Source organism: Myotis myotis, unplaced genomic scaffold (assembly GCF_014108235.1).
Source record: "Myotis myotis isolate mMyoMyo1 unplaced genomic scaffold, mMyoMyo1.p scaffold_m19_p_8, whole genome shotgun sequence".
In the NCBI taxonomy this organism is placed as follows: Eukaryota; Metazoa; Chordata; class Mammalia; order Chiroptera; family Vespertilionidae; genus Myotis; species Myotis myotis.
In genome coordinates, this window is record NW_023416390.1 from 11,064,503 (window position 1) to 11,092,355 (window position 27,853).

General features: G+C 35.4%; 1 protein-coding gene across 1 annotated transcript in view; it reads left to right on the top strand.

Annotated features, from left to right (window-relative positions):
• The window catches only part of NBEAL1 (neurobeachin like 1), a 114,753-nt gene extending 87,989 nt beyond the window's left edge, over positions 1-26,764 (top strand). Inside the window, exons 44-56 of the mRNA XM_036319816.1 lie at positions 1,166-1,275; positions 5,340-5,457; positions 6,863-6,960; positions 9,751-9,867; positions 10,993-11,082; positions 12,264-12,373; positions 13,616-13,788; positions 14,788-14,882; positions 17,350-17,466; positions 19,694-19,855; positions 20,737-20,885; positions 22,185-22,320; positions 22,890-26,764. Coding sequence (XP_036175709.1) covers positions 1,166-1,275; positions 5,340-5,457; positions 6,863-6,960; positions 9,751-9,867; positions 10,993-11,082; positions 12,264-12,373; positions 13,616-13,788; positions 14,788-14,882; positions 17,350-17,466; positions 19,694-19,855; positions 20,737-20,885; positions 22,185-22,320; positions 22,890-22,991 — 1,577 coding nt within the window. The 3' untranslated portion in view covers positions 22,992-26,764. The remainder of the gene's footprint in view (positions 1-1,165; positions 1,276-5,339; positions 5,458-6,862; positions 6,961-9,750; positions 9,868-10,992; positions 11,083-12,263; positions 12,374-13,615; positions 13,789-14,787; positions 14,883-17,349; positions 17,467-19,693; positions 19,856-20,736; positions 20,886-22,184; positions 22,321-22,889) is intronic.
• Positions 26,765-27,853: the final 1,089 nt, after the last annotated feature.

Below are 27,853 nucleotides of genomic sequence, written 5' to 3' on the forward strand. Positions count from 1 at the left end.
AGGCAGACATAATGGTGTCTTAGAAAGAAGTGAGATTGTTAATTGTGTCATTTCTTAAGAGCAAGAAACCCTGTTATAACTTCCCCTCATTCTTCAGAGCTGGGTCATATACCAACCCCTATACCAGTCACCTGCAGCAGGCATGAATTATAGGGCAGGGATGGACAACTTGAATAAAATCCAGGTTCTGCCACAAAATGAGGAATGGCTGTCAGGTGGCCAACACTATCTGCTCTACAGTGGTTGGGTTGACAAAGCTATAGACCCTGTGTGTCCTGTCATTCTATGACATTAAACCTCTCTTAAACTTTGAGACACACGGATATTTTAAGGCAACTTCTTTTATGAAAGTCTTTTGTGTTAACATTGTTCCCTTTCCACACTTTAAAAATGAGAAAATCTCATTTTTGAGTTCTAACTATATGAGCAAATCTTTATGATGTCAGTATCTACTTAGAATATTGGTATATAAATATTTTTCTTCCATAAGGCAAGTATAAATCTTAAAGTGAGTTTAATGTATGAGTTAAAAAAGCTCTAAGGAGTTATGTTTTGTAAATTAACCATTAGAGTGACTATATTATTTTTAAATTTAAGAACACTTAATCTTGCATTTTTGTTCAGATTAAGTTTTTGTTCACAGCTATAAGTTTCCTTCAATAAAAAATTGCTTTAACCGGTTTGGCTCAGTGGATAGAGCGTCGGCCTGTAGACTGAAGGGTCCTAGGTTCGATTCTGGTCAAGGGCATGTACCTTGGTTGCAGGCACATCCCCAGGAGGGGGTGTGCAGGAGGCAGCTGATCGATGTTTCTCTCTAACCGATGTTTCTAACTCTCTATCCCTCTCCCTTTCTGTAAAAAATCAAGAAAATGTATTATTTTTAAAAATCAATTATTAATCTGATTTACCTTGTATTAACTAATTTGAAGTGATTTTATTTTTATATACCTTTTTAATTAACTGATAAACACATTCTAATAGATAAGAATTATTTTTACCTGTTCCGTAAATTTAGATTAAGGAGGGAACTTGATTCTCACCTTTCACTTTTAATGAAAGAAGGAAAAAACCTTCAGTTTTGCTAAGAAATGTTCCCTCATATTTGTTCTACTTGATTTACTTAAATATAAAATGACTTGATACATTTTTATTTTATATGTCTTAGAATTTAACCTGGGTCGTCTACAAGTTTCCAAAGAACTAGTAAATGATGTCATTCTCCCCAAATGGGCTAAGTCAGCTGAAGATTTCATCTATAAACATAGGAAAGCTCTGGTAAGATTCTTTTGTTTAGTTATTAGATTAATAAGATAAAGATGTATGTGTTTTCCAGAGGATGGAATTAAGTGTATCTGACTATTATTTTTCTACATTAATTTGTAATCTGTGATATATGATGTTTGCATAATATAATAATTTATTCTGAGGGTAATGAATGTTCAGATGTAGTGAAAGTATAGTCAAGTCCCATGGGTATATGGCAAAAAAATGTCTGTTCTGTAAGGTACCTGCCTGTTGTATATGAAACTATTTCAGTCACCAGGCTTGGTATAGTTTGATTTATTGTAGTTCCCACATTTGTTTCAAATCTAATATAAGGATTAGTACACTTTTGTTTTCTAGAAGGATTTTAGTAAGTTTTCAGGATAGCTAAATCCTAAATGCCACTTTAAAAAAAATGTTACTAATTTTTAGCTAAATTTTCACTTTGGAATCGAAGTACTAGTGAGAGTTAGGCTAATGTTGATAATTGCATTTTATCTTGCAGGTGATGTGCCCTCCCCCCTCTCCCCGCAATAGCCCACCTAGTTCTCTATTTAAATTGAAATGGTGCATATTCTAAAACTAATTAGGCCAATACTTGGAAACATTCCCTGTCACTAGTATATAGTTTGTCAAATTTACAGTATTCAGGATTAGATTATAATAATTGTAAGCAATAACCTTATGCATGAATAAGGCAACTCTGAAAAAGAATCTGTTTCTTATAGCTAACCAGGAGCTTCTCAGATGCTTTCCTCTATATTATCGATGACATGCAATAGGGGTCCAGGATTTCGGGGAAGCATGCTTCCTACTAATAAGATGTTAGAAGTTTGTGTTTCAGTTATGTATTTCTGCCTAATAAACTATTCCAAAATGTAGTGACTTTAAACTATAGCCATTTTATTCTCTCTCACAGTTCTGTGAGTTGACTGGTCTCAGTTAGATAATTCTTCTGGTCTTGTTTGAGGTTCTCATGCCCTTGGAGTCATATGATAGCTAAGGCTAGAGTCAAGTAGGCTTCATTGAGACACTGGCATGCTGGACTTTTCTCCTTCTTCATGTGGTCTCAGGATATCGCTTTTCCATGTGGTCTCTCTACCTGGGTAGCCAGACTTCTTACATGGCAGCTCAGGGTTCCCCTGAGTGCAAAAGTGGAAGCTTCCACATTTTCTCATGACTTAAGGTTGTGAACTGTCACAGCATCACTTCTGCCACCTTGTAATCGTTAAACAGGATCAGTGCAGATTCAAAAAGAGGGAAAATAAATTCCCCCTCTCAATGGTGCAAGTGAGAAAGAATTTGCAACCATCCTTAATCTACTATACAAGTATGCCCTTGGGCCACAAATTTTTCACTTTCCTCTAACATACAAATTACACATATTTCTTCTCAAAAGCCCCCAGAGCCTCATTTCTTTAAGACATGGATCTTTAAACTTTTTTCAGAAAGGACAGTATAATAAACTAGAGGCCTGGTGCACGAAATTTGTGCACAGGTAGGGTTTCTAGTGGCTGCCAGCTGCGGGCGGGAGCCTCTCTTCCCAGCTGGGGCCTTCCTTCTTTCCTTCTGCACCACCCCCTGGTAGTCAGCGCACGTCATAGCAAGCGATCGAACTCCTGGTCAGTTGAATTCCCAAGGGACACTTTGCATATTAGGCTTTTATATACATAGGTATTTTCATTGGCTGTAAGGTCTGTGTTAAAGTTCTGCCGTGGAAGTGCAAAATAAATGGGTGTGGCTGTGTTGGACCAATCTACCAATCTGGCATCTAATAAGATTTAGCATACAAGGAGTGGTTTGCTCATCCTTGCATTAAGGCATGAGGTCTAAAGTCCTGAAACTTATTATTCATCTAAATGTGGGGATGAAACTGTTTAGCTGTGTCTCCTGGATCAGAAGACTGAAGTAAAGAAACAAGTTATCTGCCCTCACATAACAACAGTGATGTGACAAGGGCAGAATTTGATAGACTTTCTCATTCAAAGGGAAGAGGAAAACAAGAGGCACCTAGCAGTAACTAGTTTGTAACTATTAAGAATTCTAGCAGGAACATTATCTCAGTTCCTTTATTAGGATCCAGTGCTATTCCCTGAGTGATTCTTTTTTTTTTTTTTTTAAATATATTTTATTGATTTTTTACAGAGAGAAAGGGAGAGAGATAGTCAGAAACATCAATGAGAGAGAAACATCGATCAGCTAAGTGATTCTTTATGGCTCCTTTGTTCTAAGTTCTTGAAACCACCCCCACCTAGTCATTCTTTGTTTTCCATTAAAAAAATAAATTGTTTACGTGAGTATTTTTGTCAGCCTCTTTCTTAACCACAGTAACTTGAAAGTCAAAGGTCTTCTTTTTTGAACAGTTTGTATCTTTTTCAGACTGAATTAATACATTTTCTTTTAAAATATTTTGGGTTTCATAGGCATCAATTCTATTGGACAAAAACCTTCCCTATTACTTTGGGCTGAATGAGAGGCTCCTATGGGAAAATGCCCTTAAGATTCTTGTTAAAAAACAAGTAAATTTGAAGACTTAATTGGCTTTATTCAGTGATTCATGATTTGGGCAGCATCCTATCTACCCTAGAAAGGAGTTCCCAGATGCTGTATAAAATAGAAGGCTTCTGTAGGCAGAAGGAGGCAGGAAAAGGAAGTCTAACATAGAGTGGGTTGTTTCTGGCAGCTCACCTTCCTTTGGGGGAAAGGCAAGGCCTTGTCATGCAAATTACCTCACTAGTGCTCATCAGGTGATTCCAGATTGACTGGTTAATAAAGCTCATATTCCTGGAATAGGCTGAAATTGCAATGAGTTTAGATATTAAATCTTGGTTTGCACAAGTGACTCCATTTTTGGATTATTGTGTCTCTCTTTCTCTCTTTAACAGTCTTAAGATGCTCTATATTCTCTTGAGTGTGCCTATGAGGGGGAAAGACCTCAACATATGGTTTGATAGCCAGACTCTTAAACTAAACTTTTGACTGAGGCCATATTTTACTGGTGACGTTGATTCATCATTGATTTAGGCCATTTGTTAACTTTGGGAATCTTTACTCTCTAATGACACTGAAAATGAGAAATAATTTTATTTTGAACCCAGCAAGACCTGGCTTTATATATTTTTAAAATGATGCTAAAACCTGAACAGTCCTTGCCCCCCCACTCCCCACCACCAAGTCATCTTATTCTTCCCACACTTTATCACAGGCAGCTAAAAAGAAACCAGTCATCACTTTAAAATATTCTGCCTGGAACCCTAACTGGTTTGGCTCAGTAGAAGAGTGTCGGCCTGCGGACTGAAGGGTCCCAGGTTCGATTCCTGTCAAGGGCATGTACCTTGGTTGTGGGCACATCCCCAGTGGGAAGTGTGCAGGAGGCAACTGATCAATGTTTCTAACTCTATCCCTCTCCCTTCCTCTCTGTAAAAAACCAATAAAATATTTTTAAAAAAATTTTTTTAAATATTCTGCCTGGAAATCTTCATATCCAGATCCAGGAGTTCATTATTTACCCTTTATGTTTTTCATGTAACTAAAACATTGAGTCCTTTTTCTCCTTTCTGCAATAACAATTTCCTTACTGTCTTTTAAGCCATCTCAGAGGCTCCAGGAGATCCTTCAAGCCTCTGCCTGCTACCCAATCCTCCTCTTAGTGGAATGGGATGGAGGGAGTGATTTGCAGAATCTTTCATCTTCCCCATTGTAGTTTTATTATTTCCTTGAATTGAATTTTAGACAACTATTTCAATGGAAACTTTACAACAAAGATGTATTCCAGAGCCATCATTAATTTTTTGTCATTAATATTTGGGCTGTTAGATGTATTATTTTTTCACCATTAGTTAAGAGATGCATATGTAGTAAATAGTAATAAATACATTGTCTATGTTGTACAGGATATAGTCCATATATATAATAGATGATGAATAATTATTTAACTTGATTTTGAGATAATTTTATTTACAGTGGTAAGATTTTGTGTGGAAATGCTTAATTTACTCTTACTTTTTTAAAGGACCCATCTTTACATTGTACTTGGAAGGTATTTTATATTAATTACTTCTTTGTTCTTTTCCTAGGAGTCTGAATATGTTTCTGCTCATCTTCATGAATGGATAGATCTGATTTTTGGCTATAAACAGAGGGGGCCAGCTGCAGTGGAGGCACTCAATGTTTTCTATTACTGTAGTTATGAAGGTAAAACCTGTGCACTTTTTCTCTTGTATTAAATTGCTAGAAAGTGTAATTTAATATGTGCTTATAACATGATATTTTGGACATAACCATTTAACATGATAAAACTACATTTTAAAAAATAATTTTAAAACTATTTGAAAGATAAGAAATATCCTTTTGTAAAAAATAGTAATTAAAAGTATATATGCAAATCTAATTATAAGTGTCAGTTATTGGTGGCATAAAAGTTTTTGATCTCTGGCAGATATTTCCTATTTAGTCAGGTCTTACATTAAATATTTAGTATTAAGTTTTTAGCAGACTTTGAAAAAAATACCTTTAGAATTATAAATAATAATTCTTTAAATGATAATGATGACATTCTAATGTTTATTAGCTCAAGATCAAGAGATCAACCAAAGGACTTGTATGCATGCATATAAGCCAAACCAATGGACATGGACAACAGGGGGATGAGAACATGAGTGGGGGGGGCGGTTAATGGGGGAGATAACGACACATTTGTAATACCTTAACTAATAAAGAATTTTTTTTTAAAAAAAGAACATTTTTTGAGGGCTTTGAAAGTCATACTAAGCAGTCCTTTTCTAATCATTCAGTAGAACTAATAGTTCTAAAGATTGTGAATAGTATGAAGTTATATGAATTATAGCAGAGCCCACATGACTTTCTGTAACTAGACAAGCATGTTTTCCTTCTATAAAAATTTGTAGGGAGGTAGTATAGCATGATAGATAGGAGCATAGAAATCAGACTCACCTAGTTTGGCCAATTACTAGCCATTAACAATTCATGTTAGGTATGGCTGGGAATAATCAGTTAACCATAATGTCACCTTCTCCAGCATTTATTAGATAAGCAGTAATTTATAGCAGCATTTTTGTTAATCCTCAAGGCTATTTTCCCCCCATTTTTTTTAGAGAGTAGAAGGGAGGGAGAGAGAGAAACATCAGTGCGAGCAACACATCGATTGTTTGCCTCCCACACGCACTCTGACTGAGGCCATGGGTCAAGCTTGCAACCCAGCATGCCCTTGACCAGGAATCGAACCCAAGACCCTTCGGTGTTCAGGCAAATGCTCTAACCACTGAGCAATGCCGGCCATATAGGGCGATACCAATATTTTTGTGTGATCATTACATTTGTTTCATCTTGACTATGATGAGGAAAACAATTCGGTATATTATGAGTATAGTTTGCATTTTTCTTAGAGAAACTTTTATGGATATCTTAAATTTGTTTAAAATATTTTAGTTCTAAACAGTGGATAAAATGTATTCTTTTACATATTTAATTTTGATATTTGATGAAAATGTGCTAATCACTCTCTGGTATATTATTCAGTTGTGTGGCTTACCAATTTATTTTCACTCAGTAGTGAGTTGATTACTTTTCCTGGTTTTAGGAGCTGTGGATTTAGATGCCTTAACAGATGAGAAGGAAAGAAAAGCCTTAGAAGGGATGATTAATAATTTTGGGCAAACACCTTGTCAACTGTTAAAAGTAAGTCATAAAAGTTACTGATTATATAAAAAGTCTAGAATTTAGTTGCTAAGGAGTATTACTACCAGCATTTTCAAGGATTTTGATGATTTAAAACCCTATATCAAAATTATTTAGAATTAAAGAAAAATACACTGTCCCTTAATAAAAAATAGATTTAAATGATTGTTTCGATTTTGAAATAAAATATTTAAGTCAATCCACATATACAGTCAATTACTCTTAAATCTCCAGAGGGCTATGTTTATTCAGAAAGCCAATCACTTTATTTTGTTATTTCTGAGAAAGAAAATGATGAGGTTGAAGGCTCCCTGTCAGATGGGATATTACTCTCTCCTTTATTTTATTTTATTTTATTTATTTTTTTAAAATATATTTTTATTGATTTCAGAGAGGAAGGGAGAGGGAGAAAGAAATAGAAACATCAGTGATGAGAGAGAATCATTGATCAGCTGCCTCCTACACGACCCCTACTGGGGATCAAGCCCGCAACCCAGGCATATGCCCTTGACTGGAATCAAACCCGCGACCCTTCAGTCCTCAGGCCAACACTCTATCCACTGAGCCAAACCAGCTAGGGCTCTCCTTTATCTTAATTGAATGCCAGTTAGGTTATGTCATTAAAACAGTCCTTATATTGAGACTCGTTCTATGTGTAAGACTTTTTTTTTTTTTTTTTTTTTTTTTGGTATAGCAAAGGTGGAGATTTATTGAAGAACAAGTACTGACTCCCACGTGGGGAAGGGGAAAGAATTTCACAGCACAGACTCCCACGTGGGGAGAGGGAAAGAGTCCCCTGTGTAAGAATTTTTTAATAGCTGACATCTGCCCAAAAGGGGCACTTACCAACCCGAGCCCAAACCCAGTCCTGAAACTCAAATTATAGAATATAAAACATATAGAATTAAATTATAAATATTACTATATCTCTTTCCCCATACTAGTATCTGAAGTTAAATTGTCTTTCTGGTTGCACACAGCTTTGGATTCATAGAAGTTAATCCAGTGTTAGTTTTCAAAGATGTTTTGTTCTTTGTTAATATATGAATTTAGAAATGAGGAATACACAATAATATACTTAATTTTTTAATTTAATTTTAGAGGAAGAGGGAGAAAGAGAAACATTGATGTGAAAGAGAAACATTGATCCGTTGCCTCCCATATGCACCCTGACCAGGGATTGAGTCCTGGGTATGTGCCCTGACCTGTAATCAAACCTACCACCTTTTGGTGTACAGGACGATGCTCCAACCAACTGAGCCACACGAGCCAGGGTACAATAATATACTATTGATTATGTCTTCTTTTTTTTTAATGCAAGCACAGTGCTACGTGGTTTACCCAACTTTCACAATAAATATCTAATTATCCTCATTTTTCTGACGGTGAAGCCAAGTCTCAGATAAAATAATACCTAGCTTACAACACCTTAGAGAAATCAGATACTAGTTTTTCCAAGTTTACACAACTAGAATGTGACTCTACCATGGCATATCCTGAATTTGTAGCTGGAAGCTCCCTTGTTGAACAAAATCACATTTTTATGTTCTTTGGGCTGTTATTTTATAATCCTAATTTTGACACTTTCTGCCTTAGTTGTATATATATATTTTTTGCCTCACTATATTGTAAACATATAAAAGCAGCAACCTTCTCTTCATTATTCTGTATCTTTCTGGTATATGGTATGTGTGCAGTAAATGTTCATTGAATTGAAGTCTCCAGTTATTACAGCAGTAATAGTCTAAACTCTGGCTGATAGATGTACTTTTGTTTTTTCAGTTATCAGACTAAATTTTATAATGGCTATTATTCCTTAACAACAGTTTTTTAAAGCTGCCAACATTGATTTTTGTACAATAGTCATTTAAAGTCAGTACTTTATTCCTAACCTGCTAATTGAAGCAGAAGGCAAAAGTAACAATAAAACAGAACACTTCTTTGGGATTTGAAATAGATTCTTTAATGTTTGGAACCATTAATTTTTTTTAATAAGAGTAGTGCTAATTTGTCTTTATTACCTTACAAAAATGACACAAAAATCAGCCTTTTTAAAAAAAAAAATAAAGTGAATAATAATTACATGGATAATTGAGAGTTAAGTATTGAAGTACTTATAGCTGTCACATCTATTACCTATAGTCTAATATTTTGTGATGGAGATAGAAGAATCCCTTTCAGATAAAATTCTATTCTGCATTTTAACTGTGTCTTTGGAATGTTAACTTGATTTGTCATTTTCTTTTTATTTAATTTATAAAGATACTGTTCCGTGTCTCTTACATTAACCTTCAGAAAGAATATTTTATTTGAAAAGAAATGCAGTAATATCTATAAATTTTTTCTGATAGTATTGACATTTTTATCTTATTTCAGGAATTAAAGATTCACCATATTATAATTTTTTATTTTTGAATAATGCATTTAATTTTACCAAAATTTAGGAAGACAGAGATCAAAAACAATTATATGTAATCCAACATAGAAATAAGTGTTAAATAAAATACCAAATAAAGTAATGTGCTCAGGAAAATAATATGAGAATAATTAATTCTGACTTAGATATCTAGGAAGATACCTATAAGAAACACTTTAAAGTAGAAGCAGAGTTTTTTAGAAACGAAGATGGTAAGAACTCTACCAAGGGAGCAGTCTGAGCAATGACCTGGAATTGGCAATAGTGCATGGTATGTAATCTATTGTAGCTAGAGCCCAGTCTGTCTGGAGGAATACAGTGAGAGATGTTTTAATATAGTTATAAAATTATTTTTCCTTAAAATTATTTTAAAGGAACCACACCCTCCTAGATTATCAGCCGAGGAAGCAATGCAGAAGCAGACCAAAACCGAGACTTCAACCCTAAACCTATTTCAACACCTCCCTGAACTCAAGTCATTTTTTATAGAGGTAATATCCAACTTGGTAATGTCAGAGTTTTCTCTGTGAATTCTTACACCTCAGTGTTCCTTTTACTTTTCAGTGTAGGGAGTGGATTATAATATTTAATCCAAAGTAGTAAATAATTCTGAATTACCTGTTCTTGGAATTTTAAAACAATCTTACTGAAAGCTTTTGCTTGCTACTGAATGGTAGTCTGAACTGTTCCTCTTGGCTTGTTTCTTCTAGTTCACATTTTCCTGGCAAGGAAGAATAAATACTTTTTTTATTTTTTATTTTTATTTTATTGATTTTTTACAGAGAGGAAGGGAGAGAGATAGAGAGTCAGAAACATCGATGAGAGAGAAACATCAATCAGCTGCCTCCTGCACATCTCCCACTGGGGATGTGCCCGCAACCCAGGTACATGCCCCTGACCGGAATCGAACCTGGGACCCCTCTGTCCGCAGGCTGATGCTCTATCCACTGAGCCAAACCGGTTTTGGCTTAAATACTTTTATTTAAATTGCTCTTTCTGACAATTGAGATGATGATAGAGGGAGTGTAAAATAACTCTTAATTATAATGTCTGCTCATGTATAAAATATGGCTTAATAAGTCAGATTTTTAATTGCTAATATCAGGAGTAGTCGGGTAAAACAAGATAGTTAATGATGTAATTGAAAGATTTCCTTCAAATTTAAATGTTTAAATATACATACTAAATTACTTTGAATAATTCAGAACATGGTTATGAAATGAATTTGGATAGGACAGATAATAGTAACTCTTTTGGCAAAAAAGTAAGAATCATTCAGAGATATATATAGAAAAAGCAGTAACTCTCATGCAGTACAGCAGAGGTTGGTAAACTTAAAGGGCCACATAATAGACTCTGGCTATGTTCTTTGAAATTTACATCTAAAGGAACAGCAGAGTAGTGGAATACAAGAAGGTGATAGGTTTCAGAAATTACAAGTATGCCATTCAAACATGGTATATAATATCTTTCCTACATTTTAAATTAAATATGTTTTAATAGAGTAAATACTGTATCACAGGGTTCGTTCTTATTTACAGAAACAGTTTTCAATAGTTTGTGCCTAATAAAGATAAACAGAATCAGCCACTAAACCTCTCTCCTATATTTTTTAGGGAATTAGTGATGGTATTCCACTAATAAAGGCCATTGTCCCCAAAAATCAGTCTCGTTCTTTTATGTCTCAAGGCAGTCCTGAGTTACTGGTAAGTTGATACACCTTTTGCACATTGTCATATATATCCATTACAATTTACCAAAAAAATGAGAAAATAAAAAAATTTTAAAGCCTTTTAAAAAAAATGAGAAAATTTTTATAGAATTTGACCAAGTATAAAAATGTATTTTTCATTTTTTATATAGCTTTTATTTTAAGTAGTTTCTATAATTTTAAAGTTTATCTGGAATAATAAATATGTGAAAATATGAGAAAATTTTGTATAAGAAAAATGGGGTATAGCATCTTAGGTATTAAAATTTATCATTCAGCAGTAATTATGAAAATGAGAAGTAATACAGAATTGATTACAGTTTACTTGCAGCAGATGCTAGTGAGTGCTTTAAATGAATTTTGTCAACTAGTCCACCTAAATAATCCTGTAGGATGAGCAGTATTATTACTTTTCTTCTACAGATGAGAAATTAAAACTCAGAAGTAACTTGCTCAAAGTCACAGAGTTAGCAAGTAAGGGATCTGGGACCCTGGCATGTGAACCAAATCTAGGTCTGGCTTACTCCAGTTTTGTCACTTAGGAATTATAAAAATGGAGTACAGCAGAGTGAATAGTAGAGATTCCAAAATTAGACCTGTTTTTCTAATTATGCATATTATATATTTACCCAGAAAAAAAAAGTTTGTAAAAGATACAAAAATAATAATAGTACTTTTTGAGTGGTAGAATTCTTATGATTTTTCAGATTTAATACCTGTAGTTTTTTAAAGGTATTGGATTTTCCTTTTTGGCAATCTCCTACTTTTATAATCATAGGGGAGAAAAACTGTTCTTTCTTTTTTTTAAAATATATTATTATTGATTTCAGAGAGGAAGAGAGAGATAGAAACATCAATGATGAGAGAGAATCATTGATTGGCTGCCTCCTGCACGCCCCCAACTGGGGCCCGAGCCCGCAACCCGGGCATGTGCCCTTGACTGGAATCGAACCTGGGACTCTTCAGTCCACAGGCCGATGCTCTATCCACTGAGCCAAACCAGCTATGGCAAAAAAAAGCTTTTCATTTTTAAAAGAAAACATTCACTTTGACTGTGAGATCTTAACAATTCATCATAAGTTCTATTTCTGATTATATCATGTGAGCATTTGGTTATTCTTTATTGCTTTCTTTAATCTTTCATTTAATTTTCATCTTCATATGTTCTTTTTCTAGATAACAGTGAGCATGAATTATGTTATTGGAACCCATGGATGGCTGCCTTATGACAGGAACATTTCTAATTACTTTACATTTTTCAAGGATCAAACTGTGACAAATCCAAAGTAAGTAAATGAACATTTAAAGTAAATCAGATATAATACCTTATTGTCTAGAAAAACAACTAGATTGATTGATTGGTTTTATTTTTAAAGTAATAATGTATACATCCAGATTTTCTTTCCTCTCTCCTTCCCTCCTCTACCATTTATTTCTTCCTCTCTTCCTTCCCTCCTTTCTATCTTTCCTTCTTCCCTTCCCCTGACTTGACACCAGCTTAAAGAAAAAATAATTTCTATCATACCATATGGAAGCACTAATTATTGGAATTAGTTTTTAGGCTTAATTGTAATTATTTTTATTGTTCAATTTTATCTCAATATGTTTTGTGTAATAAGACTTTATTATTTACCTTAATTGTCTTTTAAAATATCCAAAGGTTACATTCTAAGTTCAGTTGAATTCTCCCTTACTCTTGAGTTGTTGTAGCTATATGTTTGTTAGGGTCAATGTCTTTTCCTTCTTATCCCACGTAGAACTTAGTACTGTTTTGCTTTGTGCAAAGTATACCTTCAGTAAATTAATACTGAATAATAAAGGTTTGGAGCTGAATGAAGGGTCAGAATTGGCCCTCATTATCCATGACACACATGAAATATAATCACTTTTTTGTGTCTTTCTGTAGAATTTAGATTGGCTAAGGGCACAGGCATTTCAGTGGGAATCAGATAAAAACTATATGCTTTCTTTGGTTGGGATAGAAAATGATCTTCATGGGTATTGTTGGATACACATTTATCTCCCTGTGTTGGTAGATCCTAGTTTCAGTTTATTTATGACTTTCCTGATCTTATTCTTTATACAGGGGTGGACAAAGTAGGTTTACTGTTGTGAGTACATGAAACACAGGCAGCGTTTATTCTTGTATTATTATTTTTTAGTTATTATATTATTTATGTATTATAACTGTAAACCTACTTTTATCAAGCCTGTACTTTGAGGCTACTATTTCTGACATCTTATTAATTGGCTTTGAAAAGCAAGATTTAAATCTTTTTTGACACCTTTACCAATCTCAGTTTCTTTATGCTTAACCCTTGAGGCTTTGTTATATAAAATTTTATTTTATGAAAAGTATAAATAAAGTAAGATTAATGTATTTTCTGAAAGTCTTAATCATTTATTAATAGACATTTCAAATTGAAGGTTGAACAGACATTTTTTATTTCTTTTTAAGAGATGTTAAAAAAATAGTTAAGTCTAAGTGATCTTTAAAGGAAAAGTCTAATATTTAATTGTGTTTACAGAACTCAGCGTAGTCTGAATGGTCCTTTTGCTCCGGGGCTGGAGATCACTTCTAAGCTATTTATAGTGTCACATGATGCGAAGTTGCTTTTCAGTGCTGGACACTGGGATAATAGCATTCAAGTGATGTCACTTACAAAAGGCAAAATTATTTCACACAATATCAGACATATGGGTAAGCATTAACGTTTTTCTCCCCTAAACACAAAAATGTCTCTATTTTTTTCTAACTATAAAAGTAAAAAAATAAAGTAGTACATACTTCTTAGAAAAAAACATTACATTTTACCTCTGAAGCTGAGTGTACTTTTTGATAGAGCAGTGTTATGAATATTGTATGCTTTAAGAGTGTCTAATATATTTTGGGTATAAATATATTATCACCATATAAATTAAATACAGCTTTATAGTATCTTAAATATGTTAGGCTAAAGTCTTTTCTTTAAAATTTGTTGATGGAAATAAGAAATTTAAGACAACTTTGGTAAGAAAAAAATCTGTCGTAGTTGAACAGTACATCAACTGCCCTATTACTTTGTTAATAATAAAACATGAAAGAGGTAAAATTGTTGAATGTTCTTTAACCTGGTGCTTCTTAGTGTCTTAGTGTTCAATATAAGAATAAAATGAGTAGATTTTTCCCTAATAAACCTAATAGGAAGGGGAATAGAGTCTGCTAATAATTCTGTACCAGTGACTTCTAAGATGTCACTGAGCTCAGATTTTTACAATTTAGGAAAGAATGTGTTTTATATTGAGAACCTATAGTATAATATGTACTTTGTTGGTTAAGGTCACATATTGTATAGGATTACAGTTCCAAATGAGAATAGAAGGTTAGTGGGAATGAGAGAGCAGAGAAACATTAAAATTTACTGGGGCTTCATTTCAAGCTACCAGACCTGCTGCCATGATTCTGACAGGCATTTCCCTGCCCTATGTCTATACTTCACCCTCAAAGAAGGGTGGTCCCAAAGAAATCTCTCGAATGTGCTTTTAATACTGCTGCCTTTTTGTGTCACTCTTTCCCAATGCTTTTCCAATGCCAGTTCTATATTTCTCCATTAGAACAACTGATTTAGTAATAGTTTGCGCATAAACTAAAATTGCCTGTTTCATTCCAGCAAAACCAAGCAATTTAATTTAACTTTTTTATTTTTATTTTTTCTTGCAGATATTGTGACTTGTTTAGCTACAGATTACTGTGGAATACATTTGATTTCTGGCTCCAGAGATACTACATGTATGATATGGCAAATAACACAACAGGTAGTTACACATTGGAATACTCTGTTTAGGTCAGAGATTCACCCTGGGAATGCTGTTGAAATGTTCTAATAGAATAGTGAATTGTTCTCTGGCATTGAAGGATTATTTGAGCCCCTTTGTATTCTTTTACCCTCATTCTGTCCTGTCCTAAATCACCACATTTTCTCCTAGGTTTATTGTCTGATTCTTTACCTGTTATCCTCTATTATTTTCCAAATACTCCCAAAGAGGACATACAGATGGCCAATAGACATATGAAAAAATGCTCAGAGTCACTAATCATAAGAGAGATGCAAACTAAAACCACAAGGAGACATAACCTCAACACCTGCAAAAATGGCTACCTACCATTAATAAATCAACAAATAAGTGCTGGCGAGGATATGGAGAAAAGGGAACCCTAGTGCACTGTTGGGGGAAAACAGTATGGAGTTTCCTTAAAAAATTAAAAATTGAACTGCCTTTTGACCTGCCGGGAGCCGGTCCATCCTTGCTGTTTCAAGGGACCTGGCATATATGGCATACTGTTCTTAATATGTTTGCTCACCTTCTTGGCACTATGTGTTTTAACCAAGGTCTCTGAGAAAGGTTGTTTCCCCAGGTAGGGATTTCCCCTGAAGTTAGGGAGGGAATAAAACCCCTCAACTAAGTGCCAGGCGGGTAATTAATCACTTTAACTACGAACAATCATGCTTAAGCTACATAATCTTTACTCCCTGGAATGGAGATAAGAAACGCCCTAACCTTTGTAATAGAGATTGATAGGATTGAATCAACTGGTATAAATACAGATGTAACAAGACAGCAAGAGTCAGAACTTAGAATACAGAGCTTAGAACACAGAACTAAGAAGACAGAACCTACACAGAACTAGAGACAGAAGAGCTTCACTGGAGAGAACATGGCAAAAGATCCTGGACTGAACCTGACTACAGAAATGGGCAAGAGAACCTGACTAGAACCTGGTGACTGAACCTGGCTGGAGAACCTGGACAGAACCTGGCTGGAGAACCTAGCGAGGGAACATGGCTACAGAACCTGGCTGGAGAACCTGGAGAACCTAGCAAGAGAACATGGACTCAGAACTTGGCTGGAGATCCTGAAACAGAACCTCTCTGGAGATCCAGACCAGAACTTGGCTGGAGATCCTGGCTGGAGATCCTGGCTAGGCTGCTGATCAACTGAACGCTGTCTCCGTGTCATTCCTTCTTCCCCTACTCCATCCACACCTTTGGGGACCCCTGGACCTGCTGGGGTTGGACTCCGGCATTGACCCAGTGATCCCACTTTTGGAATATAGCCTAAGAATTCCAAAATACCAATAGAAAGAATATATGCACCTCTATGTGCATAGCAGCATTATTCACAATAGCCAAGATCTGGAAACAGCCCAAGTGTCCATTAATAGAAGAGTGGATAAAAAAGCTGTGGTACATTTATACAATGGAATACTACATGGCTGTCAAAAGGAAGGAACTCTTAACCTTTTGCAACAGCATGGAATGGCCTGGAGATTATTAAGCAAAATAAGTCACTCAGAGAAAGACAAATACCATATGATGTCACATGTGGATTCTAATGAACAAAATAAACTGATGAACAAAACAGAGCCAGAGACATGGATACATGGTACAGACTGACAGATGTGAGAGGGTGGGTGGGTGGGATAGACTGGATGAAAGAATGTGAAGAGAATAGCCAAAGAACATATATGCATAGCCCATGGACACACACACAGTGTGGTGAGGACCAGAGGGAGGGGAGGGCGAGGTCTGGGTAGAGGTTACAAAGGGGGAAAAATGGGGAACATCTGTAATAGTGTCAACAATAAAAAAAAAGAATATTCAATAAAATAAAACCTCAGAAATTAAATTACAAAATAGCGTTTTAAGATAAAAAGGGAAATTGCAGAAAAATCAAACTGAGATCAAAGCCAATGCCATTACAAATATATTAAATCCAAAGCAGAAATAGTAAGGATCAGATTTGATGTGACTAAAAATAATATTAGAATGGAAGATAGAATTAATGTAAAAAACAAAATAATTAAAACTATTAGATAAAGTGTGATTACTATAGAAATCAGCGAAGTCAACATAAAGATAATTGATGTTCCTGAAATAGGTACTCAATAAATGAAAAAGAGAAAGTGTTGAGAAATATAATAGAAAACATTTCTTTGAAGTGAAGGGAGAATAAATTTATAGATAAGGGAAAACAATATACCTGTTAAAATTAATCCAAAATAATCAACTTTGAAACTTCAGATTTCAATTTTTGAGTTACCAAATATTGAGAGTAATTTTAGAACCCAAGGAGAAACAAGAATGAGTACTGTGAACAGAATCAGTGGTAAGAACTAGTTGCAATGTTAGTTTGTAATTAGACAATTTAAATACAACATAAAATCTTTTAATAGGAAATAGTCTACAAGGCAATTACCTTTGCTTTTCTGTTTTAATATTAGGGAGGTGTTCCTGTGGGTTTAGCATCTAAACCCTTTCAGATTCTTTATGGACACACTGATGAGGTATTGAGTGTCGGCATCAGCACTGAGCTTGACATGGCAGTGTCAGGATCAAGGGTAAGATTCCACCTTTAAGAAATGCTAATTTTTCTGTCCTATCTAATAAAAGAGAAACATGGTAATTAGTGTACGACCGCTACCCTTCCCATTGGCTAATCAGTGAGATATGCAAATTATCTGCCAGCCAAGATGGTGGCTGGCAGCCAGGCAGCTTGAAGCTAACATGAGGCTTGTTTGCTTCAGTGACGGAGGAAACCAACGTTCCCCGCCTGCCTTGCCGGCCTCTGAGCTTGCAGTTTGAAACATTGTTACAAATATAGAAGCTAAACAAAACCCCAGAAACCTGCTTTCAGCCCGCCGGGATCTCAGAGCTGGAGTTGATACAGTGTTTTGATTATAGAACCCAAACAAACCAGATACCTGCTTTCAGCAGCCTCAGAGCTAAAGCTGGCCCAGAATAAAAAAAAAAAAAAAGAAGGAGCAGTTGGGAGCTTCAGTCACCCACCAGCCTGAAAACAGCCCTCAGCCCCTCACCCAGACTGGCCAGGCACCCCAGTGGGGACCCCCACCCTGATCTAGGACACCCTTCAGGGCAAACCAGCCGGCCCCCACCCGTGCACCAGGCCTCTATCCTATATAGTAAAAGGGTAATATGCCTCTCAGCACCGGGATCAACGGAGCTGAGAGGCCTCCCGGCACCGGGATCAGTGTGACAGGGGGCAGCGCCCAAACCCCCTGATTGCCCTGCGGCTCTGTGTGTGACAGGGGGCGGGGCCACAACCTCCCTATCTGCCTTGCTCTGTTCGTGACAGGGAAAGGGGCCCAACCCCCTGATCGGACCTGCTCTGTGTGTGGCAGGGTGCGGCACCCCAACCCCCCCCCCCCCCATGGGCCCTGCTCTGTGTGTGACAGGGTAGAACCATAACCTCCCCATCGGCCCTGTCCTGAGTGTGAGAGTGACGGCGCCCCAACCCCCTGATCGGCCCTGCTCTGTGGCTGATATAGGGCGGTGCCCCAACCCCCCCTCCACGGGCCCTGCTCTGTGTGTGATGGGGTAGAGCCATAACCTCCCCATCGGCCCTGCCCTGAGTGTGACAGTGGCGGCACCCCAACCCCCTGATGGGCCCTGCTCTGTGGGTGATAGAGGGCGGCGCCCCAACCCCCTGCTCCGCCCTGCTCTGTGCATGACAGGGGGGAGCTCCCCAACCCCCTGATCGACCCTGCTCTGTGCGTGACGGGGGGAGCTCCCCAACCTCCTGATTGGCCCTGCTCTGTGCGTGACAGGGGGCAGCTCCCCAACCCCCTGATTGGCCCTGCTCTGTGTGTGACGGGGTGGCGCCGCAACCTCCCCATCGACCCTGCCTTGAGTGTGACAGGGGGCGGTGCCCCAACCCCCCAATTGGCCCTACCCTGAGCATGACTGAGGGTGGCATCGCAACCTCCCGATCCGCACTGCTCTGTGCATGGCAGGGGGCAGCGCCCCAACTCCCCAATTGGCCCTGCTCTGAGCCTGACCAGGGGCTGCACCTAAGGATTGGGCCTGCTCTCTGCCACCCAGGAGCAGGCCTAAGCCAGCAGGTCGTTATCTACCGAGGGGTCCCAGACTGCGAGAGGGCACAGGCCGGGCTGAGGGACCCCCCTCCCCCCCCGAGTGCACAAATTTTTGTGCACCGGGCCTCTAGTATATAATATTTGTTTAATTCTTGTCCATGGATATTTTTTTTACTTGATTTTAGAGAGGAAGGGGAAGAGAGAGAGAGAGTCATCGATGTGAGAGAGAAACATTGATCTGTTGCCTCCCATATACACCTCCACAGGAGATTGAACCTATTATCTGGGTATGTGCCCTGTCCAGAATTGAACCTCACCCTTTGGTATACAGGATGATGTTCCAAACAACTGAGCAACCTGGCCAGGGGTAGAGCAATATTTATATTTAGAGTTTTTGTAGGGGAATTGATAAAAGTATAGAACTTTTTTATTATGTGTAGGACTTTGCAAAAGTAGAAAACTGCAAAAAGGACAAACTTAAAGAGACAATTTTATTTTGGGAATTTACTGGTCTTATTATTTAATAATAATAGGGCATTTTATGAAATAAAAGACTATTTGAAATTTCAGGATTGGAATTTTTCCTCAAGTAAGTACTAAGTAGAGGAATAATCACTTTCTCAGTTCTTTTCCCTATTTCCTTATCCAGTCCACTTTCTTTTTCCTTTTCTTTTTTCAATTTTGGTGGCTTTTTTCTTTTTGTTTTTCATTTTCTAAAATTTTCTGTGTGTAGGATGGCACTGTGCTTATACATACCATTCAGAAAGGTCAGTACTTGAGGACTTTGCGACCACCTTGTGAGAGTTCTCTGCTCCTGACCATTCCCAATCTGGCCATATCTTGGGAAGGACATATTGTCATCTACTCCAGCACTGAAGAAAAGACCACCGTCAAGGTATCTACCAGTTTCATGCAATAGGGCTTGTTTTTTTTCCTTCCCACGTTGTATATATAAAACATTTTGAGGAAGGAAAGAAAACATATTTTAAAAAGAATGTGTTTTCCTTCATCATTCAGTTTGTTCATTCCATACAATTACCTTACCCTATCACAATCTTGGCCTCATGTTTGTATTTTGTTTTAGGGATTTCTATTGGTCTACATAATATATTATTTCAAAAATAATTTGTTTATGTAATAATTTCTTTTTGCCAAGGCAGGGTATAAATACACAAACCATGAATTTTATATGTGTACTTTCCTTTCAGTTATAAAGCTTTTAAAAAATTAAGAGAATCTATTTGTTTTGTTTTAAGAATGTAGAGGGGTTTTTGCCGTAGCTGGTTTGGCTCAGTGGATAGAGCGTCGGCCTGCGGACTGAGGGGTCCCGGGTTCGATTCCGGTCAAGGGCATGTATCTTGGTTGCAGGCACATCCCCAGTAGGGGGTGTGCAGGAGGCAGCTGGTCGATGTTTCTATCTCATCAATGTTTCTGACTCTCTATCCCTCTCCCTTCCTCTCTGTAAAAAATCAATAAAATATTTATTTTTTTTTAAAAAAAAAAAGAATGTAGAGGGGTTTTTTTTGTTTGTTTTTTTCTTACTGGATGAGGTTTTAAGTCTTTTGAAGGAGTAAGAGTTCTTAATTAGTATTTATTTACTTGGCAGTCTGATTTGAAATCACTTGAATAATATTGTTTACACACTTTCTCTTTAAATATAACCATGTATTTATTCAGTATTTTAAACCTAATAATTGTTCTGTTATATAGTTTTAATTAACCGTATTAAAATTCAGTTTTAAATTGAGATAGATTTTCTTCATCTAATCTTTGCAGGATAAGAATGCATTGCATCTGTTTTCTGTAAATGGAAAGTGTCTAGGGTCTCAAGTCCTGAAGGAACAAGTATCAGATATATGCATAATTGGAGAACACATTGTCATGGGTAGTTTACAAGGGTTCCTGTCCATAAGAGATCTCCACAGGTAAATAATAAGAATTATTGAAGTGAAAATCACTCTAAGGTTTCTAATATTTTGGTTTATAATTTATTATGAACATGTCTTTTTTTTAGTAACTATGAAAAAATGGGGAAGCTAATTTATTCCTGGATTAGTAAATTACAGATGTGCATTTTTTTAAATGTAAAAATTTTATGCTATGTATATTTTACCACAATTTAAAAAATTTTTTTAATAGCCAGGAAGTGCCAACCCTGGATTATAAATTTAGAAATTTGTCCAACTACAGTTTGAATTTTTGCAAACTAAAATTAGGGTTTTAAAAAATATTTTTTAAATTGTGATAAAACTAAAGTATTTTAAAGGCTGATGTGTCTTTATGATTAAGTGTGTGTGTGGATGAAATTGGTGGAGAATCTTATTATTTAAAGCAGCGAAGGAGAAGGAAGTTTGAATAGTGGATATGTTTTATGTTTCCTATATGCCAACATGTTCTTTTTTCTCTTTATAAAGAAACTTATTGTGGCTTGTTTATATTCCTCAAACTGTTTTGGCCTTTCCAAAAACCTTTTTATCTAAATTATTTTATGATCCAAGATGTTCTATCTTACTGCATTCAATCAGAATTCTATAACCAACATCTCTTTCTGTTTTCGTATTTCCCTTCTCATTTTTATTTTTCTTCCGTGGTAGAGCATTCCAATAATATTGTTCCAACATTTTGTTTTACAACCTTACTTTCAGGTCATTTTAAGAAAATCCCAAGTTAGAAAAATCAATGGGCTATTTTAGCATGTTAGTGTAGAACATATTCATAACATCATAAGGTTCTTTATTCTCTAATTATAAAAGTTGTGGGTATTTTTCCTAATGGTGTATTATGTTTCATATGAAATTTTAAATATGTATTATTTTATCATACTATATTTATATGTTTTACATATTATATCTTTTAAGGTAAAGTAAATAGACCAATTTTATTGACCTTATCCCCCCCACATATATTTTTTGAGCTTTTTTTTTTACCCTTCTTATTCAACTTTAACTTGTTAATCAGCAAGAAAAACGTCATTTAATAAGAGCTCATATATATGATTAGAAGAAAAACAGATGTTGAAAATAAAAGATTTCTTAAATATTTTAAGTTATGCTATAAATGTGGACCCTTGTGTGAGGCACTCAGACTTTCTGAACCTAATTTCCACATCTGTAAAATTAAAATACAGAACTAGATTATCATTAAGTTAACTTCCAGGAATAAAATTCTAAGGATCTATTTATATTTCCATGTAATTATGTGTGTGTGTTTTATTTCTCTTGTAGTTTAAATCCGAGTGTCACCCCATTATCCATGAGAATGCCTATCCATTGTGTTTCTGTAACCAAAGAATACAGCCATATTCTGGTAGGATTAGAAGATGGCAAATTGATTATAGTGGGTGTTGGCAAGCCAGCTGAGGTAAAACCTAGTCAAGAATTTCATTTGCCGTAATGTGGGGGATTTCTTTGGTGGTTCTTCATTCCAACTGAATCAAAAATATCTGTTATAGCCCTAGCTGGTTTGGCTCAGTGCACAGAACGTCAGCCGGCGGACTGAAGTGTCCCAGGTTCGATTTCGGTCAAGGACACGTGCTCAGTTGTGGGCTCAATTCTTAGTTGGGGGCATGCAGGAGGCAGCTGATTAATGATTCTCTATCATTATTGATGTTCCTCTCTCTCTCTCTCTTCTTCTCCCTTCCTCTCTGAAATCAATTTAAATACACACACACACACACACACACACACACATACACATATGTACTAGTATATATAGATAAACAAATTTTAAAAATGTGATTTTTCAAAGGGCAATAAAAAGGGGTTAAAATTAGTAGTATTCACGAGTGTTGCTTATATTATGATATGATTGAAAGCACACATTTGGCAATTTTTATCTGTCACTCTGTATGAATAAGAAAGTTATTTTATTCTCTGTCTTTCCTTCCTTAATAATAGTTATTCTTTATTTCTCTGGATTATTTTAAACAGATGCGTTCAGGTCAGCTTTCTCGAAAACTGTGGGGATCTAGCAAGCGACTCAGCCAGATTTCATCTGGAGAAACTGAATATAATACTCAAGATTCCAACTGATTGTTATTTCCATCTTCTCTCATGGGTAACTGGAACTCGATATACTGCTTTGTCACTTTAACCACATCTACCAACTATCGGAAATGTTTCAGGGTTTTATCCCTGAAAATCACTTAGGAATTACCAAAATTTGGTATGGTATGTGTATAAAGATGTCTGTTGTATTATTATTCACGTTAAAAATTTCTGGTTAACATTATTCTTTTTCATCCTTGGCCTGCACTATGGTAGATTTTAGAAAATTTACTTTATTATATTTAGTGGTCCATTCTAATGATCATTAGTCCATTTGGAAAAACAAACTTCTAAAATGTTAAGAAGTTATATTTAATATGCTTATTCTAAACAGCAATATTTAAGGTATATCTAATAAAAGTACAAATAAGACGGTTGCAAGAAATGGCTTTTAATATATTCTTTAATCATTTTCATATTTACTGTCCACCATATTTTTTAAAAAGTCAATTTACTTTGATCTCCTGATTGGAAGTAATATTTTAAAGGTATTTGTTGCATACTTGTATTTTCAAAACTCAGTATAAATTCCAGATTTTCCTGATAAGTTGAAAATAAGTCTATTGAAACTGGTACATTGGTTCATTCCACTACTACTAAGCACATTACTAGTAATATTTTATTCTTCTTCTTAAATAATAATAATAATATTATTCTTAAATAATAAAGGTTGAGTAGGAATAAGAGAAACAAGAGATACAAAATGCTGATCATGATTTTGACAGTTGGATCCTTACTGTAGAAACATTTGCAGCACAATTTATATCTTCAAAGTTCAAAATTTCTTGACTTTTTCTTTACTAAGTGAATACTCCTTTTTCCTCTGATAATTAGAAGAGTTAGCAATAACCAAATATATTACGTTTCTCAGTAGGTCTTCCACATGATAGATGAATGAATGAAAAAGACATGTATAACTTAAACTAGTCATTTAGATAATAGTAATTTTTCAAGATATACATTTCTATTTCATGTGGTGTGTGACTTTTAGAATTACAATTATTTTTGTTATGCATAGCTAAATGTTACATTATGCTTTATTTAAGATTTTATAGTAAACGGTTGATAGATTTATTTTGGAATTCAAAAAGAATGTTAAACCTAGTGTTTTTATAAGGTCATCTCTTGAGTTAGATCAGAGAGCTTTTACAACTCTGAGTGTCCTTAATTTGAGATTCTATGGGTTTGGGGGCACTTATGAATGAGATTTGTGTGAAAATTTTTTGTGTTAATTGTATTTTTTTCAGGAATGAATGGTTGCATGGCTCTCTTAAAGAGGTCTGTGGTCAGGAGAAAAAACAAATAATTTCTACACTAATAGCTTCTTAAAATAAGAATATTCTTTTTCATTCCACAAATCATAATTTCCTTATATCCAATTGTCATCTCATTTGAATCTTTAAAAAGTTTTCCCTTAGCAATTCTTCTCTCCTGGTGCCCACAGTATCTACTACCCTTTTCTTTATAACTCTGTGAGTGCGTAAAAATTTATAAGAAGCAAAGGATTCTGTGTAGGGAAGCTTTTTGAGTAGATTTGATCAGAGTCTTGACTAATAAAAGGTTGTGTACTCGAATAATTTCTTCCTATTTTAATTCCTGTTTTATTCAGTAAAAAACAGTTCTGTTTTAGGTAAATAACACTGAAATAAATTGGTGCAGCAACTGTAAAATAGAACACGTGAATGTAAAGGTTTCCTTTTTGAGGAATTTTGGTGAAAATGTCTCAAAATAAGTCAATAGAGAATTACGATTTTTTTGATACTTAGATTCTATTTTAATTTTTATCTTACATATTTATGCGTTTTCAGGTTAGCAGAACTAACGTGATTGCTTTATGGTATTTTAAATGCTGATCTGTAAAAAAACTTTCAAAATTAACACTTTAAAATTGTTGTTCTACTTATTTATCCAGATATTTTGGTATAAGGATGTCTTCTTTACTTTTAAGGTCTTGAAAGTGGTTTTGAAAATTACTTTAGATGCTTATAAGTTACAAAAAGTTTAATTTAGATTACCAAGGGAAAATTCCTAAATTTATGTTTTTTTTACTTTGCTGCTTTTTAGATGGAGGAACTGAACAAGGAGTACTCATTTTATAGCACAAGTAGGCAGCTTTGTTCACAGTAAAATAGATATCCTATCTACACTGACAAATGTGCAGAGCAGTGGAATTATACTTTATATTACTCTGTCCAAAAAGTAAAAACCCAAAATGTAGAATTTTGAAGTAAATCTTTGAGAATACTAGCAACAGTCTGGAGGAACAGAACTTAAAGTGTATCTATTAAAATAAGCAAATATAGTAGAACCATTGGTTGAATAATATATTTCTCCTTTAAACAGTTCAGTCCAGTGAATTAAAAATCACTAGATAACACTAGCTGGTTTGGCTCAGTGGATAGAGCATCGGCCTGCGGACTGAAGGGTCCCAGGTTCAATTCTGGTCAAGGGCACATGCCCAGGCTTTGGGCTCAATCCCCAGTAAGGGGGCTTGCAGGAGGCGGCCAATCAATGATTCTCATCATTGATGTTTATCTCTCCTCTGCCTTCCTCTCTGAAATCAATAAAAATATATTTTAAACATAAAAATCACTAGATAATCACTGGAAAGACATACTTTGGGAGATTCTGGTGTATTTAGATGCTATCTATATAAATTATTTCTATATTGTATAGTGGGTGATATTTACAATATCATTAGAATGGACTAACAGGTGGACATTTCAGTTAATGAATATATCTTAACTTGGCTGTTATAAAGTCTACAGAACTTTTCATTTGCTTTTGTTTCTTGACACTTGACAATGGTAATGATGGAAATAAAATTCTCAGCATCTATTGATGAGAGATTTATAGTAAGATGATGATTTTACTTTTAGAAAGTGAGGTTAGGTATAAAACAATACCTGTGCTCACTTAGAGAATAAAAAAGCTTTATAAGCCTTTTTCCAATTCTCCTCAATTAGTATTGTCATTTTCTTAAAATTGGAGGTGAGAAGATAAAATAATACACCCCTTTTCAACTAGTCCCAGTTAGTATTTTGTCATTTGCTTAGTTAAAATTAGAGGAGAGAAGATAAAATAGACCGTTACATGAAAATTAGGAAAGTATATGAAAATGAAGCTTGGCCAGTTGGTTTAAAATATTTAAAGTGTGGACCATGGCTGGTTGTTTAGTTCGTTAGAGTGTTGTCCTGATATGCCAAGCTTGTGGGTTTGATGCCTGATGAGGGCACATACAAGAATCAACCAATGAATGCATAAATAAATGGAACACCAAATTTCTCTCTCTCTCTCTCTCTCTCTCTCTCTCTCTCTCGCTCTCTCTCTCGCTCTCGCTCTAGCTCTCTCGTCTCTAAGAAATAATTAAAAATATTGTAAGCATTTGAAGCTCAATTTTCTTGAGGTCACAGTGCTTTTTTGTAGGATACATGCTTTTCTAAGAGATAAAATGCCAATTATTCACTTGTCATTAGGAAGGAACATTAGTAAAGCTTTTTTCCCCCCTATGTAAAGCATATAAATATTCTTAAAGAGCTGTTACTAAAAATCAGTTTTATGCTTCTGCAGGAATAAGTGTGTCCTCATACTTAATTAGAATTTAGAATTGAAAGTTGAATCTTAACCTAAGATTTTTTTTAGATACTGCTTGAGTAAGATAGGCAAAGAGCCGAAACCGGTTTGGCTCAGTGGATAGAGCGTCGGCCTGCGGACTGAAGGGTCCCAGGTTCGATTCCGGTCAAGGGCATGTACCTGGGTTGCGGGCACATCCCCGGTGGGGGATGTGCAGGAGGCAACTGATCGATGTTCCTCTCTCATCGATGTTTCTAACTCTCTATCTCTCTCCCTTCCTCTCTGTAAAAAATCAATAAAATATATTTAAAAAACAAAAACAAAACAAAACAAAAAAAAGATAGGCAAAGAAAATTTTATCTTGAATGCCAGATTTTTATTTATTTGCCCTTAAGTATATTTTATATTGTTACCACTGAGGAAATCACTAATGAAAATCTTTTAATTGAATTTAAAGAGGTAAACTCCTTTTATATATTTATATTTAAAAATGAGTAGCATTGTCTATATCACCTTTCCAAGGAAAGATGTATGTTTATGGGATATATTATATAAAAATTAAATACTATCTTATGTAATAGTATGAATGGGGTGAAGGTTGATCTCTTCAAATACATCATTAAACTTGTCTTCCATAAATAAGTTCTTAAACCTGTCTTTAGGATAGAGTTTTTGACATAAGAAATGAAATAGATTCTTTTTCTCTTCTGAATCTAATCTGTTTTCTTTTATCGGCCAGACACATAGCTTGTCCTAATTACTTTTTCTCTCATCAACTGAAACTGTTCATTCCAAGTAAGTGACCAGTCTTAAGCATTTTTATCACTCTCTCAACCAATACCAATTCTCGTTATTCTTTTGCCTAATTCATTTATCATATATATTCAACATTTGATTTGTTTTAAACTTGAGCACATGTATAACAGTGTTTTAGAGAGTTTTCCTTCATCAGAGTCCTGATGGTACTTTTTCTGATGACATTAGGCAGTGGCAGTTTATTGTTATCAGTCATCATTTCAATGATTAAAATGTTGGCCACAACCTTCTTCTTTAATTTGAATCTAGCATTTTCTAGGCCACTGTGTCTTTTCTCTTTTTCTTGTTAATCCTCACCAAGGATATTTTTTCCATTGATTTTCAGAGAGAGTGGAGGGGAGTGGGAAGAGAGAGAGAGAGAGAGATGAGAGGCACATCAATTGGTTGCCTCCTGCAAGGGAATCGAACCTGCAACCCAGGAAATTATACCTGGGAACCGGGCCTGGGACCCTCTGGTG